Raw genomic sequence first — 18,731 nt, 5'->3', positions numbered from 1 at the left:
CCAGCTCGGGCAGAAGAGCTCTCCCTGAAAACCTTCACAGAACATTCAATAAAGACACCCCTGTGGAACCTCACACAGCCTTCTCCTCTCTCCCTGCTTCTACCTGCCTAGGCACCTAGCAAGCTGAAGGGTGAGATCACAATGAGCTGATAATCAGTAAAGAGCTGATATCACTTAAGCTTGCTAAGGTTGCCTGTGGCTAAGAACTGCTCAGGAGCTCAGACAGCTGTGCCGAGCAGGTCAGAGCTATCCAGACCCCGTTGTTACTCATCCTCTGTAGAGGAAATTACAAAACATAGCTCAAGATGCTTTTCGAAATCTATAAAAGAAATAACAAAGAACCCAGTGAAAAATCATGATGCATCGCTGAAAGGGTGCTCTGATACATGTTTCAAGAAAGAAAGAGGCTTGTTTACAAGATTTGGCATTTTGAAGAAAAACAATTACCAACAAGATGACTGCTTTGTGATTACTCTGCTTCAAGAATGATGAGCATGAAAACAAAATTTCTGCCAAACTTTTTCCACTTATTGAAGAACACAATGGGTATTAAGAAGGTTACAAAGGAATAAGAGCAGCTTACAGAGACTTCAATAGGCATGTCTTCATATTCTTTAGCAATAGCATTTCTGAAAGTTTCATTCCTCTGCTGAAAAGCTTCAATGGTACTCTGAAGTGCCTAAGGAAAGAGTGGAGAGATTCCTCACACACGATAAAATTTAAAACAGACTCTGCATTCTGACCAGTTATTGATCAGCAGAAAGAAGGTAGAGACAGAAAACACAAATATTACTTTTCCGATTGCTTCAGTGACAAAATGTTCAGCAAATAAAGAATGTAGATGAATTTACCTTTATCCATTCTTCTTTATCCTGTTCAGAACTAAAAGAAATATTTGACACATTAGTTTGAGACTAGTTTAGGAAACATTATTCCACTATCAACAACTTGTTGCAAAAGCCACGTAACGCTTCAGTAAATGTCAAGAATTTAAACAATACTAATTGTTAACTGTCCAACTTAAACAAAAAAAAAAACAAAACAAAACAAACCCCAAACAAACCAAACCAGAAGACAAATGTTAGAAACATGAGAATTAACACTTCAGTGTATCTGCTCTCCAAGAGTTGCCTCCTCCTTGGATAATGTGTTGGGGAAAATACCCTGCTGCACCATGTAATACCAGTCATACAAAAATTAATTTTTCTATGGATTGCTCTGAAGGATGCAAAAGAGAACCTTTACAACATCTCAATTAAAATAGCTCCCTACCTGTTGTTTTGCAGTATTAGCAGAACTTTTAAGATGGCAGAATCTTAAACTACTTTGCCCTTCCCACCTACCATCTGCACATGAGGAAGAAGAAACCTGTCCAAGCAGCCAAAATCATTCTTCCTACCTGCTTACAGTAAAAACAAAAAGCTGGGCTATTATCCATAGTACTTGACCAGCAGTCTTCCAAAGAAATAATCTACCAGCTGTTGAAAAAACAGTAATTGGAAATGGACTCCAATAAGAGTTTGAAAAAGAAATACCATCCTCCTACTAAAGAATTCACCAAGAGTAAATTAAAAATTATTACAGTGTTAAATAAAAGCCTGCTTACAGTAAAAACAAAAAGCTGGGCTATTATCCATAGTACTTGACCAGCAGCCTTCCAAAGAAATAATCTACCAGCTGTTTAAAAACAGTAATTGGAAATGGACTCCAATAAGAGTTTGAAAAAGAAATACCATCCTCCTACTAAAGAATTCACCAAGAGTAAATTAAAAATTATTACAGTGTTAAATAAAAGCTCATGAATTAAGGACATTAAAGCATAGGGTACATTCACTACTCATACATTGATAAACATTTTTCTAATATAATTGAATAAGAGCTTTGTGGCATCTATTCCTTCAGAGTTTTGTACAGACTTAATGTATTCTAACAATGACCACAAAGCAAAAGATAAAAATCTGTGCTTCCCTCACCTAAAATAAACTAATGCAATAAAATTTCTCCTATGGGTAATGTAGGAAAGCTAACAAAATAAACTTACTGTGCTGTATCAATTTTCTTCTAATTAAAACATGCTTCAGAAATGGTATAGCAAGATGCCACCTTTCACCATTGAAATAGGTGTATGGCATAACAATTTACAAAATATTTAGCAAGATATCAGACAGTAATTTACAGCAGATATGACTGATAGCCAAAAACCCGTCCCAGAAATCTTGCAGATCTTAGTGGAAAGGTTTTTTTTTGTGTCATTTTTCAAAGTATACATTTAATGTGAAATTGAATGAATGTGTAGGTAAATACCTATATGCTGTTATCTTTGCACATTCTCTGCTGTAACTCTCATTAAACATTACATATTTCCCATAAAGGAAAGTAGCTTGAAAGTTAATTGGCTAGCAGGCTATGGTTTGTCCCCAAACACATGGTGCCAACACAGAACTATACCAGCCATGGACATTTTCCTGCTTATTTAATCCTTGCCTCCCTGCAATGAAACCCTGACTGCTAAGAATAGGATTTTTAAGCAGGCCCAAAATGAGAGGAGCATCTCACTCTATTTGAGTCTAGACAGGGGCAATTTAGCCTAGGCAGTGCAAAAATGTGAGGGGAAGGTAACTCAGCAAAAGGAGGATACAAGGACTAATAAATTGGAGAGCAGAAAAAGTGCCAGTGAGAAGAGTGCACCTGGAGGGAAAGGACCCAAGAACTAAGAGGAGAGCTTGCCTTCCAGGAGGAGGTTGATACTTGGACTGGAAGAATACAAGTAGATGGGAAATGGGGCTGAGGAACAGAGGAAAGCAGATCATCAGCTACTTCTGCAGAAAACTCTGTTCTGTGGAGGCAAACCCACTGGGAGTGAGAGCTCTGTTTGTTGGACCTGCCCTGAGGTGAACAGACTCGTTGGTACCAAGGCAGCTCAGATCCCAGAGGCACCAGTGATTGTCACACCCAGTGTCCTAAAACACCTCAGTCAGACAGGCTGCCTTGGCACTGCCCTCGAATTCCCAGCCAGCCCACTGACAGCTATCCTGGGCATTTCTGCAAGGTTAGCCAATGTGCTATGCATCCCAGATGCACCTTCTGCTCTGTGAGATTCTTGGATTGACTATTCATGATTTTTGGCAGCCTAGGCTATTTCCAAAACACCAACATTAAGATGAAATCCGCTGCCTCGTTCTTCAAATCTGTTAATCCACTCTTCTGTGTGTATATATTTGATCTCAAGGATCTGGCTAAAAAGACTGCTTACCTGGCCTGCAACTCCAGTGTCCTCTCTTTTCCAGACACTTGGAAAGTGTGTGGATATTCTTCATTATGGGTTTCTATAATCTTCATGCCATCTATGCCAACTCTGGTTCGAACCGAGAACTTGGATCCTACCAGGCTGAATTTGGGGACGCAGTAGAGCAACATATTGTTAAACTGGGGGGAGAAATAAACACGTGGTTTTGCACTAAGAAAAACACAGATAAAGCCACAGTTTGTCCACTGAGAGCTGGACAGTATCACAAAGCTAGACTTGGTGGGTGAGAAAGCAGGCTCTTTCCTGATCAGCTGACACATAAGACCAAAGCTCTAATGCAAGACAACTTGTCTTTCTTATTCCTTTAGGAATAGGATTCAAGGACAGCTTCAGTGAATGTAAGAATAATTGTTCTGCATGTGCAGCAGTCTTCATAGTATTTATTATCAAATTATACTGAGACCAGATATTCTATGCCAGTGTAAAGCTTTTCTAACCAAATCTGTTCTCATGTCCCAATTCTGCAAAACCTACTGTAAACTGTAGAATAAGGACTTTTTCCTTCAGTGTATACATTTATATTTATCCTGTACCAAAATGATTTTGCTTTGTACAAGTTGTAACTGATGTTATTTGAAGACATTATTTGTCTTTTCTCCAAGACAAAAGAACATTTCTTAAAGCTTTAATTCCCGGAAATCCTCCATATCACAGGGGGGAAAAAGAGTACAGAGAGCAGGACAAAGATATATTCTTTTACTAAAGCAGAACTTTAAATAATGGCTAAATGTCTAAAGCCACAGCCTAAAAGCACAGTTATTAAATCAGATATAAAGTGCTTAATTTTCTCACTTTTTTCCCCTCTCTCATTTTTCTCAAAATTAATTATTGAAAAGAAAAATTCACTTCAGTTGAAAACTCACTTCAGCTGAATCCTATTTCATAGAAATCCTGACTAGACTATTGCCTAGTCTGCATCACAGACACAGCACATTTGAGGTTGTCACCTTTCATATGAAGGGAATATTATTTAAGTCAGCTGTCTGGCCCCAGCTGAAGTCTTTCTATTCTATGATTTCTCCTTTTGTTTGAAGCACAGATAAGGAGGAGCTTATCATCTTATCATCTGAACATCTTGTCACTACCCTTTATTAACCAGAAGAAGGGCCATGCCAGAGACCCCTGAGCAAAAATATAGAAGCAATTTTCAATGCATGGGAAGCAACAAGCTCCACCAAACCTCTTCCAAGGGAGCTGTAAGGGAGCATGGCTGTACTTTTCAAATTCCCACCGAGAGGATGATCTGCCACGATATAAAGCTCCCACAGAACCACGAGACTTACTTATTGGGACCCCAACGCCCAATCCATCAGGGCAGAGATCCTAAGCTCTTACATTTCAGTTTGATGAGGGTTTCAAAGTTCTCAGCAGCAGCAGCCCCCACACTCACCAGGAAAAGGTAGCGCTCCTGGGCAGACGTGTTGCGAGCAGCCAGCTTAAGGATCTGCCCTTCTTTGATCAGCTCATTTGAAGGGTTCACGATGTCTTCCTCTTCTCCCAGCATCTCATAGATCTCCAGCAACTTCTTTAGGTTCTCCTTTATGGTGAAAACACAGTTGTAAAAGTTATTAATTGAAAGCACAGGTCTTGATGCAGTTTAAATTAAATGATGGGAGCTGGCGTAAATCTGGAGACTGTAAGCTTTGGAAAACATATTTGTACCCAGCATGTGTGGTCTGACTGATTAATTTAGTTGATAAAGCTAGAAGTACTTTCAGAAATGTTATATCCTTGGTAATTTTTAAAATGCAGTTGTTTTATACAGTCTGCATTATTTCTTGCCCAAAACATCTCACATTTCAATTAAGATCCTATCATCCCAGCCCAATCAGGCAGAGAAACAGTAACTGCTTTCTACAAACATTGACCTGCACTCACAGAACAGATGAAACATGGTTAACAATTCAGTGCAGTATCAGTGATTTGAGCCAGGAGAACTAAGTATGTCCCATTTTCCACTTGAGAGAATTTGATGCAATGACAGATTTTGTCTATCATTTCCAGGAGCTGTATAAATACATTAAGTAGGAACAATCACTTTGACCCAAGAAACCAATTCTTGCCATTTGAGGGAAGATTTGCAATTCACTCTCCTAGCTTGACCAAATACTGAAATATAATATACTGAAAAGTGATCAGGAAAACAAGGATCATTTACCATCTTTCTTATTGCACTATTTGAGTGACTTGCTGCAGTGGATATAATTTCCAGGGATTCTAAACAGAAGAAAAAGAAAATAAGTAAAACCAAAAAGCTGTACTTTTACTTATTTATGTACTACACAGGGGGGAAAAAGGGGGGGCACTGTGGTAATTCTACAAAAATATTTGTTGTTTTTATGTAAATTTCAAAGTACAATAAATTTCTTCAGTTAGCAATAAAAAGAAAACAAGGTAAAGTGGAAGGCATAAAAAAGTCAGGTACCAAATAGAAACAATAATATGGAAAAGAAGAAGAGAATTATTGCAGTTTACTGTAGCAGTTCAGTACTTAGAATCACATTTTTCTGTGACAAGAACAGTTATGGTTCTCTCCCTCCTTTTCTCAAAGTAGTTCAGAAAGTCAAACAATATTTTTTCAGTTGAAACAGCTCATCTTATAATTGTTTACTGCAATGGTACTAAAAATGAAATATTTAAAAGAATTATCTGGCAAGTGAATTTGAACACTCCATGCAAATACCTTGAACTGTTCTCATGTAAATACAGAAAGGACGAAATTTAAAAGTGGGCTGTGCTTTTTCCCTGCAGAAGCTTAAAAATACAATGAGCCTAACTTCACTTTTTTACAAGTAGCAGTCAAACATTCCAAATGTGCATAAAGCAAACCAAAATGCCAACAAAAATAAATTAAAAAGCCACCACGAGCCCTGATCATCTGCAAAGCAAACAAATCAAAACCTGTACACTATTCCAAAAAGCGAAGTAAAACTTCTGTGCTCCAGGAGAATACTAAAGGCTTTATGACTTTAAAATTAACTTCAATTCATACAGATTTTTTGTCAAGGAATGCTATGATTCCACTGAAGAAATTCTATCATTCTTTTCATGGGTAATTCTTCACTTGCTCTTTCCTGGAAATATCTTTAATTTACAGTATCCTCTTACTAATATCTTATTATAGCTCCTTTAATGGCCTGAAGATATTTACTTTCAGCATCTTTCCAGTCTAGGGAATCCTGAGGCAATTTCCTTAGGTAGTCCTTTAGAAGCATCTCGTAGCGTGGAATGCGTTGGACTGGTTCTAGCATGTGATGTTGCAATGTCAAATTTCCACACACTTTTTCCTTCTAAAAAATTGTAAACATATTTCAATGAGGCAGGCAAAAATGTCATTACAATACCATAAAATAAAAGTAATGGTTGATGAAACGTAAACAATGTATTTTGAGGCATGCATGATAGATCTTCTGAAAGAATACAGAACTATTTTTCCAAACCAGATAATCAGAAAATCTTCACAAATAATAACTGTAAAAAATTTTCTAAGTATTTGATAGTCTTACCAAAAAGTCTTACCAAAAAAATCTTTTAAACTCCAGTGTATTTTAAAATAGGTTTGTGATAACACACAAGAGAAATACTTCTAAATTAATAAGAACAGTTCATGACCACATCTATAAACAATGACTCTAATGGGCTACAAAGGTATGTTTTACCTATCTGAGGGAAAGTTTTCTTTGAGTTTCATTTACAATGTCAACTCCCTCATATCTTAAGATGAATATTCATTTCCATAATCTTAGATGCAATTAGATTATAAGAACAAAATTTACATTAAAACCTACATTGTTTTATTCCCTGGCTTACAACCAAAAGACCCCATAGAGCAGTAAAATTTAAGTAGAAATATTCCATTCTATTTCTAAGTGCTCAGACTGCAGGACACACACTGCCAATTCCCAGAGACACCCCCAGGGAGCACCAGAGGGTGTGAAACGAGCCTTTGGGAAAGACTGGCATCCCTGGGCTCTTCAGCTGGCTCTGCTCAGCGTTACTGGGAGAAAACACAGTATTATTTCACGCAGTGCAGGGATCTAGGGTTGCACTGCCTTTTCACTTCATCCTAAAATGGTATTTACTTTGGTATTTACAACAAAATGCATTATTTTCATTATCTTCAGATATTTCAACCTTTACAATTTGCTCCTCTATTTTGCAGGAGAAAAATCTGGATTTTTGTGGATGGGTTGTGCGCATACACAGGAAGGAGCAGGGAAAAACACAGTGTGAAGTGGATAAAAACAACTACCTTAATTCTAAGGGATTTGGTATGTAATTTCCTCTTTAATCCTTTTTTCATCCACAAACATGTATTTTTATATATCACTTGAGGATGTTCATTATTCTCCCCTTTACCTGAATATCTTGGATAATGAATTTGAACTGAGGTGACCGTTCAGTCCACGTTTTCACCAGTTCCATCGCGTTGTCGAAATTCTTCACGTACTCGCCGTACATCTTGAGGAAAGGAGCCAGCTTCTGCAGAATGTCTCCGATCCTAGGGGTGGTGGTCCTGCAAAGCAAGAGGGTGGAATCTCAGAGCAAAATGGAAAGAAAAAAAGTCACTCAAGGTTATAAAAGGTTTCAAGTGTTCAACAGAGAACCTGTTTGGGATCGCCTCATATGGAGTTCCAACATAAGCATTAAATCTGAATTCATAAGGAAAGAGTGTTTGTATCCCCTTTGATGATGTATAAGCACCACAGATCATATAGAGGACTCAAATAAGAAAACCTAGAAAGAGTGTTTGTATCCCCTTTGATATGTATAAGCACCAGAGGTTGTGTAGAGGACTCAAATAAGAAAATCTAGAAAGTGATGGTATCCTCCTTTAATGATGTATAAGCAGCACAGGTCATGTAGAGGACTCAAATAAGAAAATCTAGAAAGAGTTTGTATCCTCCTTTAGTGATGTATAAGCACCACAGATCATGTAGACGACTAAAATAAGAAAATCTAGAATTTTTCTACCCCCCTTTGATAATGTATAAGCACCACAGGTCATGTGGAAGACTCAAATAAGTAAAGTTAGAAATTGAAGACATGAAAGATTTTATTTACCAAGCATGGCCTATTTTATTTTATCTGCAGGTCCTTAAAATTACATTATCTTCTTTTGACCATAATTTAATCCTTAAAATATCTAACCTGTGGTTTGGTTTGAGGGCTAAACCCATTCTGTAGAGCTTCCACTCTGTGCCTTGTATAAACACATGTATTAACATTTGGGTTTTAATTACTAATTATCTAAGGGAACATATGAAGGAAGATAATCCCTCGGATTCCAGTCTTTTGTGGGAACTTTCCCACGTTTTTCCCAACTCCTGATGGCGTCTTCAGATAAAGCAGAATAGGAAAGTAGCAGATGGAGAGGCTGAGAGAAGCTGCACTCCCAGGGCACACAAAAAATGTGGAGCAGCACACAGGCACCTCCAAGAACTACCATAGGAAGCACATTTCACGTCTCATTTTCAGGGACAGACTCAGAAACTCAGTATCTCAGTAAGGATTCCTAAAAGTCTGAAATCAACGTTCTCATAGCGGTCTGAAGTGAAAAATTCTTCAGCCCACTCCAACACACCACTTGTCTGAGAGAAAAGCTATGCAGAACAGAAAAGTTATACTTGAAAAGTGAATATTGCAGGACAGTCAAACACTGGTGCAGCTGCAGCTGCCTCTGCAGGGCAGAGGGTTCCTGTGTAACACTGGGCTGCTGCTGGGGCTGGCAATGGGGGGACAAAACAGGGTGGGAAGCTGGTCTCTGAAATCATGCAGGGCTCTTATGTTATTCCCAAGTACCTGCTACTGGTCATCCTTGGGTCCAGAAAACTCAGGATATTGTATCTAATTATCATGTTTGACAGCCTAGTGAAAGGTCTCCCTGCCCATGGAAGGGGAGCTGGAATTAGATGTTCTTTCAGGTCTGTTCCAAGCCAAACCATTTGATGATTCTACAGCATGGGATCACTGCTGTGCTCTGTTACACACTTTTCATGAGAAATATATTGCAACAACGCTGGTTCTGGTGTTTCCAAGCCATATGTTGTAAGAGATATTCTGCTCCAGCTGTTGCTCAACTCATTCTAAATGCAGCTACCAGACAATTTCACTTTCACTTGGGAAGTTTAGATTCACACTGCCTTTTCTTCCAAGAATGAATTTGCATTTGATCTGCTTTACATATTTTTACATATTTTTACTCTAAGTTTTCAATTTAAACCAAAACTCAAGGAAAGGTCAGAAATTTTTATCCAGGTTTTTTTTGTTGGAAGATAAAGAATAATAGAAGCACATAAAGCTACCCATGGAACACACTTAATTTCTTGTGTATAATGAGAGGAGCTTCTGAGAAGACTGTATCTGGCAGAAGCTATTATTCCAGACAATTTCAGAGACCAGTGATGGGGAGAGAAAATTACCCCAGATTTTACTTTCAGCAATGATCACAAAAAGCTGTCTTCAGCTACACCCTTTTTTCTAACTCCTCCCAAAAGCACAGTGTTTCAAGGACATTTAAGCAGGCTGTCTCAGGTACAGCACAAAGGTTGTTTTCACACAATTTGGAAAAGATAATATCCTTGTGAGGCAATTTATTAGCTCTGCACCAAGAGTCAAAGCCTATCTGCAAAAGCACTTTTCAACCTTTGAAGCTATATAATTATACACACCATAGCAGTGAGCAGTTTAGCATTTTGCAGATATGTAAAGTAAGGCAACCCATATTCTGTGCTCCATAAAGTGTCTAGAGCAGAATTTTAAGATTACACTGTGAATCCCATTTCAAATCACACAGCACTGCCATAATGTGGTGTAAGCTGTTTTTTAAACATCTAAACTCCACTTGTCATGAACATGCACTCTAGTGCAATCTAGGCATTCCTATTTCCTATCACATTTTTTCAACTTCTGTTAAAAGAAATGGGTAGTTTTTACTTACTCAAGCCATTCTGCAGGGAAGTTCTTATATTTCACAATGCTTACATTTTATTACTTCCTTGCATTATAGACTACCCAGAGGTACCATGTGTTTGTGCATGTGAAGTATTCTATTTTAAGGAACCATCATTTAAAGGGCGATCATCTTACAGAGTCAGAAGATGTACAGCTGCTGTCTAAAGCACCATTGCATGGTCCAAGATTTTCATATATATTACAAAAGAACGGGGTTTTCCCCTTCATTTTTGGTGTATTTTTTGATAATAAAGGAGCTATATGACAGTGTAGCTGGAAATTCTGTATGGACAAACATTTGAATTCCTCATAATAAATTCTAGACAATATAGAATATAGGAGCCAAACAAGTGCTGAGGTGAAATGACTAGATGAAACTCTATTTACCATTTCTTTTTAAATGAGGTTATCCTTTTTCCCAAAGAAGGTAGGGAAGCAGCAATGGTTTGAGACCTTTTCTTTTTTTTTTTTTTTAATTACATAGAAGAGACCAAAAATGTATGACTGTGTTTTAACATGCCCAGAATCACACACACAACCCAAGTCAGGATAAAGACACCACATCTGTACATGAGTATTACACAGTGTATTTACACCTGTTCTATCCTTGCTGGCTCCAAACAGAGGTCAAGAAAAGCTGAGGGGAAAATGGCCCTCAAATATACCTGGCATGGATTTTAATTTCAAAAAGAAAAGTAAAACAGAGAAGAAGATTCTGTCCTATGTTATTACAAAAGGCAGTAAATGTAGAGGTTACTGTACTTCAGCATTATCATAAACCTCATTTGTGTTATTTACCTCAACTTTGTACAATAAATTCACCAGGTAGCACATAATTTGAGTCTGAACCCCTAATTTAGCAAGCTCATGAGCAATCTCACTGGCTTCAGTGAGATTACTCATGATCCATGTCCTTTATTTTGAGCAAATGATGCCAGCCCTCTGCTGAGTCAGATCCTGAGGAAGAGTGGGAGAGCAGATGTTCTCTTACTCACAGTGGCTCCTGGGCCTGGAGAGCTAATTTGAAGGTACTTTCCCTACCTCAACCCTGCAAGAGAGTTTCTACAGACACAGTTTTAGAAGTGTACTAACCAGTGAATTGCCTCTTACCATTCTTGCATTCTTTTTTCAAGTTCCGGAAGTAAGAATTTACTGTGAAAGGCATTTATCGAAGAAATGTTGGAAAATATTTTATTAATCACTTCAGGTGGAAATGAACCTCGGTTGGCTTCCTCAAGGAGTCTGGAATAGAATACCTGCAATACAGAAAAAGAGCCACAAACCTATCAGCCCATTATATTTAACCAATAGAAGACCACCCATCCACCCCTCCTGCTCCAGCTGAGGCAAGATTAACATTTCAATAATACAGATGGGTAGTGATGAATTCATTCATTGCCTTTCCCTCTCTGGAAGTGAAATGCTTCTCCTCTCCTGACACCCCCCCTTTTGTTCTCGTAAGGCAGGAGAGCACTGCAGGCAGGGCTGACACAAGGAGAGCCAAGCTGAAGCTGTGCCATTTGGGAGCAGCTCCAGACATCTCATCCTGTCTGCTTTAGCAGCTACGTCATCTCAGCTTCCCCAGTCTTCCAGCAGTATTTTCCACTCTTCTGTTCTTTGCAATTAGCATGATGTTTGGATCACCAACAGCCCCAGCACTTTCCTTGAATGCTGTATCCCCTTATCCTTTTGAAATCAAAGTAGTTGACAGACTATGAGTGGTCCCCACGTATCATTTAAAGTACAGAAGAGACCCAGTTCTGAGTGGACTATAGTCTCTTTAAAAAATAAATGTATTTTTTCTCCTTCAGTGGGCTAAACCTGACTAGGTGCAGCTACAAAATGTGCATCTGTTAATATGCGCATCACAAAAAACCAAATGCTTTTGGACAGCCATTGTCCTTCTGCCACCCTCTCCCATGCTTGAACAGATTGTATATCCCTAGAAAAGGCTTCAAAAGTCTGGGTAAGTACTTGGAAAAGAAGAAAAGACTCCGAAGACAGCAACTTTGATCCTCCCAACTGAGACAGCCAAAGTGTCTTAAAAGGAAAAATGCCATTTTTCTCCACATACACTCTAAAACATGCCCAGTTTGGTGCATTGCCAACAGGACAGCTAGTTACTTTGAAGACCATAAAGATTACACAACTTTTTAACCAAGCTCAGAAATATAACAGTCCCCTCCTAGTCTGCTTTCCTCTCATTAGCAGCAGTTGAGCAGCTGTGTTTGAAACTAATTTTTCAGAATTTTCTCCAGTTAATATTTGGAAAACAGACATAGCAGTAATGCACTTAAAAAGTCATCAAGGAAAATAATTGTACATTACCCATCAGAGAAATCTATGCAGGAAATAAACATATTTTTTTATTTTTTTAAAGTTCTCTAAATCACTTTTTTTTTCCCAGCAATAATTTGGCTTTTAAAAGTTACCATACATCCATCACAATGTAGGTCTGCTGTGTAAATCCACTTTCTTGAGGACAATTACTTAGATCCCCAAGCAGCCTGAACAATTATTGTATCAGTTGAGACTTTTTACTTTTCATCAACTGTTTGTACAGCTCTTCTGCACTGGACCTGAGAAAAATATCCTGTGGTAAGGCAATGCAAAGCTAGAGGCATCCAAGTAAAGTGTATATGTGTTATGTGGAAAGCAAACAAGACTTAGGAAGGAAAATTCTAAAGTCCAGACTTTTCGGTTTAAGAAATATCAGCTAGATTGTACAAAGCATGAGTCCAACCCTTTCCTTGCAGGAACAGTAATTTCTGTTTCTAAATATATAATGGGAAAGCAGAGGATATTCTTTTTGGAATGGGCAATTTCTAGGTTCTTTGGAACTAAAGAAAAATTCTGACTGGGTGGTTCAAATTAGAAGGATTCAGTAATTTTCTGATGAGTGGGTGATTGCAACATTCACTCCAATTCACTGGAAGCCAAAACATGGTTATCCATCCTCCTTGTTGGCTACCAGCATGATTGCTTAAAGTGACATCCCCACACACAGAACATATTGCATTGATAGCCACAAAATTCTAATACTTATTAAAAATACAGCACTCTTAAAATAGAAACAAAGGCAAAACCATGAAGCAACAGAAAATGACTGACTGGAGAATCAGCAAATTGTGAAAAACATGCCTCATCTTCTGTAATTTATACCCACACTTATACATTTGAGTGAATTCACGGCAACACAATAAAAGCAAAATGAGAAAAATGTACCCCATCTAGGAGGTCCAGTCGGCTGACGTAGGCCTTTTCTGTTTGCAGAAGCTCATTGGCAATTTTGTGACGTTTCTGCTCATCTGTCTCCTGGAGGAAAAGAAGAGCAACTCTTAGGATACGGAAGAAAACATAATTTAAGAATAATAAAATATTTTGAAAATACTTATGACTACCTTATTGTCCAAAAACTGAAATACAACTGTAACATTTAGTAATAAACATCAACTGAAAAATACATCATTTCCCATAGTTTAATCAATACATACAAAAGCCAGAGAATGTTAAAAATCAGTTAAATTGTGAAGCAAAACTCAAAGCCTAGAAGATGTAGTATTTTCCAGTCTGTGTAGGGATCTTTGCCAAAGCACCAGCTCCCTACTCAACAGATCAGCTCACATCCTGGTAACTGAGCACCACTGACCTTTCAGAGCTGCAGGAGCTGATTTACAGAGTGAGAGGGAACAGATGGGAGCACTCAGTGCTCACCCCCGCCCCATTTCAGAACTTATTTGAACTGTGTGTTCTTTGCACAGCAAAATTATTGAAAAATGTGGTACAAAATGTTTTATGTTCACCAATACCTTCATTGCTGAATAATTGTTGACTGCAATTAGAGGACTCCTTCATTAAGTCTTTATGGAAGTAATTTTTGCATTTTAAGGGAAGTTTTCATTTTAAAATCTTTTATTCAGCAAAATATATTTCAGATTCTTCTGCTGAACAGAAACTCAAAACATGCATTGAATTTTCAGTATTAAACTAAATATGTTAGAATATGTAATTGTAAGTTGCTGGGCAAAATTATTCCAAAACAAACAATGAAAGGACAGCCTTCTACAATGTCAAAACATTAGGGAAATGCCTCAGGCTTGCAAGTGTCAGGCTCAACAAACTGATACTCCCATTACAAGGTTCTTTCTCCAGATCTAGTGATAGTCTGTCTGTTCACATCTAACAACAACAGAGTCTTCCTGAAATAAATGGCGGTATTATCACACTGCTTATGGGAAACTGGTAATTGCTAGACAAACCATAAGAATTCTTCATAAAAAAAAAGAGAATGGTTTCTGATTTCAAGCTGCACACTGCTTCCCGCAAAACTATGATAAACGTTTGCAAGTACCTTTACAACAATTGTGTGAAGAACACCAAATATTAAAGTACAGTCTCATATTTAAAGCAGTTCAGTGCATTTTCCCCCATTTTGGCATTCAATAAGTATTCCAAATTTCAATGTATTTCAATTCTAATCTTCAGTGTTCACAGTTGCACTGCTACATGGCAAACCTCCTCCTTAAAAACAGGCTTTCAATAGTGACTTCAAAGCTGTTCATTAAATCTGTTTAAATCAGCATAGCAACCACAGTAACCTGCAGAACAGTGTTTTAAGTGCTGTCAAGAGACATTGCAGGGAGCTGGAGATTAGCTATTACAGCTGCAGCTTGCTGCTCAGTGCAGCCATTTACAAAAGATCTCACATGTGGACTTGAGGCACAAAACCATGGAGGTTACTGGTTCCTCAGTAATTTTATTTTTTTTTCCTCACCCCAGAACCCCATTTTCTCCCTGAAGCAGTGCTATAGAAGCAACCCATAGTTTTTAGAGGATTACTTGAACTAATTAAGAGAGGGAAAATCATGCGTAACAAACGCAAAAAAAATCACATGAAACGAGCTGAGCCCAGATTTCCAATCCTCTCAGTATCAACCTTAGACATCATCTCAATTCTTGAACCTGCACCTTCCTTCTACATCAATTGCACAACAGAGGGATCTTCTCTGTGGGGGAAAAATGCTCATCACAGATGAGTTGTATTTTAATCCCTGCAGCATGTTCCTATTCCAGCATAAGAACATCCACCTACAGGGTCAGATCAGTGCAAAATAGCAGAAAACTTTACTACTGCTTCTCTTTCAGCACATCCTCAGTGGGGAAGCAGGGGGTGTTGTTGAGGGGAACTTCAGGGAACAATTATTTCAAGGAACATTTTAAACTTCTGTGACAATCCAGCACACATGGCAACTCAATGTATAAAACCAAGCAGAAATGGCTAGTGTGCTATATAGAGAACATTTATATTACACAGGTACATTATTTAATCCCTGGAGCAAAATATCAACAATGTGAGAGACCAAGAGTTGCATCAGCAGGGACTGCAAACCTGAATCTCTACTCCAATGCTTACAGTAAATTTGTCAGCTGGATCTAGTTCTTTAGTACAAAGTTGCTCATGCCTAGAATAATTCTATTACTATGCATGCTTAAGAAATTAAAATAAGTGCTTTTGAACTCTGAAATTAAGGAGAAGTGTGAGAAATGCTGGTGAAAGTATGAAGTTTCTTATTATCCAAACCAAACAGGAGCCATCTCCTGTCAAGAAAACTGTACCTGCCAACATGACAGTGATGTATATGATTCACTCTCACTCAGGCATAGCCCTTGCCCCGAGGGATTTGAAGGAATATATTAAACAACACAGACGGGGTGAGAGAAGTAGAGTATGAACAAAGAAAATTTATATTACACTGTGCTTGTTTCTTGCACAGCAACCAATAAAGCAGGAAGATTCTGGTATCCCTAAAGTAGTGGCTGTTCACAAGAAGATTTATGCATTTATATTGGTTGCTGAAGATACAAAGCTTTGTTTCAGGTAAAGAAGGCTAAAAACTGTAGAATCAAGAAGCTGGTAGAACTTCTCAACTCTTTCAACAGTAAAACATTCCTTGGCAGAGAATTAATTTTGCAAAACCAAAAATTTTATCCTGGCTAAACTGAAACATCACCCCACATTTAGAAATCCAGTACCTACATCAGGTTTCTGCATCTGAAACATCAGAGCCCCCAGCACTATCACTGAAAGAAGACATCATATAAGGATTTTATTTAAAGATGTTCAGCGGATTCTCCCCCATCTGTGGCATGCAGGCAGTTCTATATCCCTGTTTCCTACCAGTCTCACAGCAAACACTGACACATTTGTCCTCTTGTCCTCAGTTAGCTGCAGCAGCAGATTCCCCACAAGATGTTGTTCAGGAAGTTAATTGATTGAGATGTTCTTGTGCTATTCAGCCTCCGCAGTTTACACAAACCAATTTTTATGACAGGAGTTGTTTCTGCTGCAAGGCAGGAAAGTTTTAACTTTTAATTGTCTTTTTGCTTGTTATGATTGTGTTTCATTACCTTCAAACTAATTCAGTCAAAAAGAGAAATAAAGGTTACTCTGGATGTTTGAGGAAATTGTTTCAGATCACTGCCAAATTTAATAAGTTTTGTTCAACTTTTTCCAGAACCTGCAATAATCTGTCTTTAGTCAAATCTATGTTGACTGGGGGAGGAGAGAGGGGAATAATTGTAAGAGCAACACTATTTCAAAACAAGCCTTCTTTTCCAAGTCCAAAAAGTAATTTCTGCACTGGTTTTGCACCACTCGCGAATTTAATTCACCCCTTTCAGTTGTGGATTTAGGATTACTTCTACTGTGCATGTACACATTTACAAAGAGAAAGAGCACCACTTTCTACTCTTTCCTGAATTAAGAAACATGACATGCAAGAGAAAATACTTTGTATCAGCATCAAAATACATACATCAGACTCAAAGTTTGATTATGACTCACATGCATCTGCTTCTTTTGCTTTTATTCAACTGTACTTACATTTTTAATCAAAAGGGCAGGAGAGTCCTGTTATCCTGTGTGGAACAACTTCAGCTGGACTGCATCCCAGTTTTAATATTCTATAATGACTAAGTAGGCATTTAGCAAAATCACAGATTGTCTAATGCTCTTACTTCTTATCAGTGTGTGCTTGAACACAGAAACTGCTTAAAGCTCCACCAGAACTCTCCTGTTGCTCATCATCATTCTCATAATTCAGACAGCATGGCAGCAGCTATTTAGACCACCACAGGGCTGATTTCCATCTCCAGGTTGCATTAATGCAAACTAAATCAGTGTTTGATTCTGTGAAGGGTGGCAGACACACTTCTCAACCCCGCCAGACTAAAGGGGAAGTCCTTGCTGCACAAGGTATCTCAGGAAGGGTTGCTGTGACCCAGCTCAGTTTTACAGATTCAGTTCTGCACCAGTGCAAGCTTAAAAGTCATCCTGCACGGGTATGTCTTGGTTTTGTACCCTTCAAGCACCAATGAACAATATACATCCAGTTACAGTCTACACCTCACAAGCTGACTCAGTGCCAATATAAGACAGATCACATGTGCTGGTCCCAGCAGCTCCAAGACAGAATTTAATAAGATTGCTGCCATTAGCATTTGCCCAGTTCCTTCCTGAACTTTAAAACAGAACTGCTTCCCTTTTCAGCTTTTTTCCTGAAAATGCTCCCAGCACCTTACTGCGTGACTTGGATTCAAGCTCAACATTGTTGCTCACTGAGAATTCAGCACTTTATAGGCACAGAGAGGGGAAAAAAGCATTTCCCAACAGGAGACAGAAATGTTATCACAGGTGTGGAGGGCCAGAAGTGCCTTGGACTGCGCCCAGGCTTATGCTTAGGTGGAGATCATAACATTCATTACTGGAAAAAAAAACATTACAGAAGAAAACAACCCCTAATAAAAAGAAAACCACACAACACATCACTTTCTTATCATTACCCAGGATATTTCATCCACCTTTCCCACTCATAGAATTACAGAATTTACCTGCAGGCATGCATGTATGTGATCCCCAGCTAACCAAACTCAAGTGAGCTGCTGCAGGTGCACCCCTGACCAGCAGTGCAGAGCTTTTCCAGCATCAGCTGTTTGGCTCTGTGTTGAAGAGGAGAAGCTCCCCTTGCCAAACAGGGGATGGCTGGAGCAGAACTGTTAATCACATTCACTGCTTTGGTACAAGGAGGGAAACTCACAAGTAAACTTTCACAAGTGAAAAATATGCACTATTTTTCAGCAATTAATTTCCCAAGACAGATTTCCGTCCACCCACTTACTTCGCTTAAGCATTTAAAATCTTCCTTACAAGGGAGCTCAAATTCATCATGATAAAAGGTCTCCTTGCTAAAAGGCATGTATTTAGTATACCCTGAGCATTGCATCTATCTGATCACTAGCAGACTGCCACTGCCTTTCCTGCTTTGACTTGCCAACCACATCCAAGTTAGGGATTCACACAACTCTTCTGCCTGAAGCTCTGTCAGACAGTTTACTGCACATGGCATTTTATTTCATATACACCATTAACATGTGTCCCTTGTAGGCTAGCACAGCTGAAGCATGCTGCTAA

The 18,731-nt window shown here is 38.5% G+C and overlaps 1 protein-coding gene across 1 annotated transcript in view; it reads right to left on the bottom strand.

The window, feature by feature from the left end:
- FGD4 (FYVE, RhoGEF and PH domain containing 4) overlaps nt 1-18,731 on the bottom strand; it is a 54,494-nt gene that overhangs the window by 8,504 nt on the left and 27,259 nt on the right. The window contains exons 5-13 of the mRNA XM_054281886.1: nt 13,487-13,576; nt 11,372-11,517; nt 7,667-7,823; nt 6,459-6,597; nt 5,466-5,524; nt 4,698-4,844; nt 3,254-3,426; nt 852-882; nt 584-679 (exon numbers count right to left, since the gene is read on the bottom strand). Of these exons, the coding sequence (XP_054137861.1) occupies nt 584-679; nt 852-882; nt 3,254-3,426; nt 4,698-4,844; nt 5,466-5,524; nt 6,459-6,597; nt 7,667-7,823; nt 11,372-11,517; nt 13,487-13,576 (1,038 nt within the window). The remainder of the gene's footprint in view (nt 1-583; nt 680-851; nt 883-3,253; nt 3,427-4,697; nt 4,845-5,465; nt 5,525-6,458; nt 6,598-7,666; nt 7,824-11,371; nt 11,518-13,486; nt 13,577-18,731) is intronic.

The sequence above is a fragment of the Melozone crissalis genome, unplaced genomic scaffold (genome assembly GCF_028551555.1).
Source record: "Melozone crissalis strain CALT ecotype California unplaced genomic scaffold, PUWL_Pcris_2 ptg000033l_1, whole genome shotgun sequence".
Lineage (NCBI taxonomy): Eukaryota > Metazoa > Chordata > Aves > Passeriformes > Passerellidae > Melozone > Melozone crissalis.
Note: the sequence above shows the minus strand (reverse complement) of the source record. Positions and strands in the feature narration are given on the sequence as shown.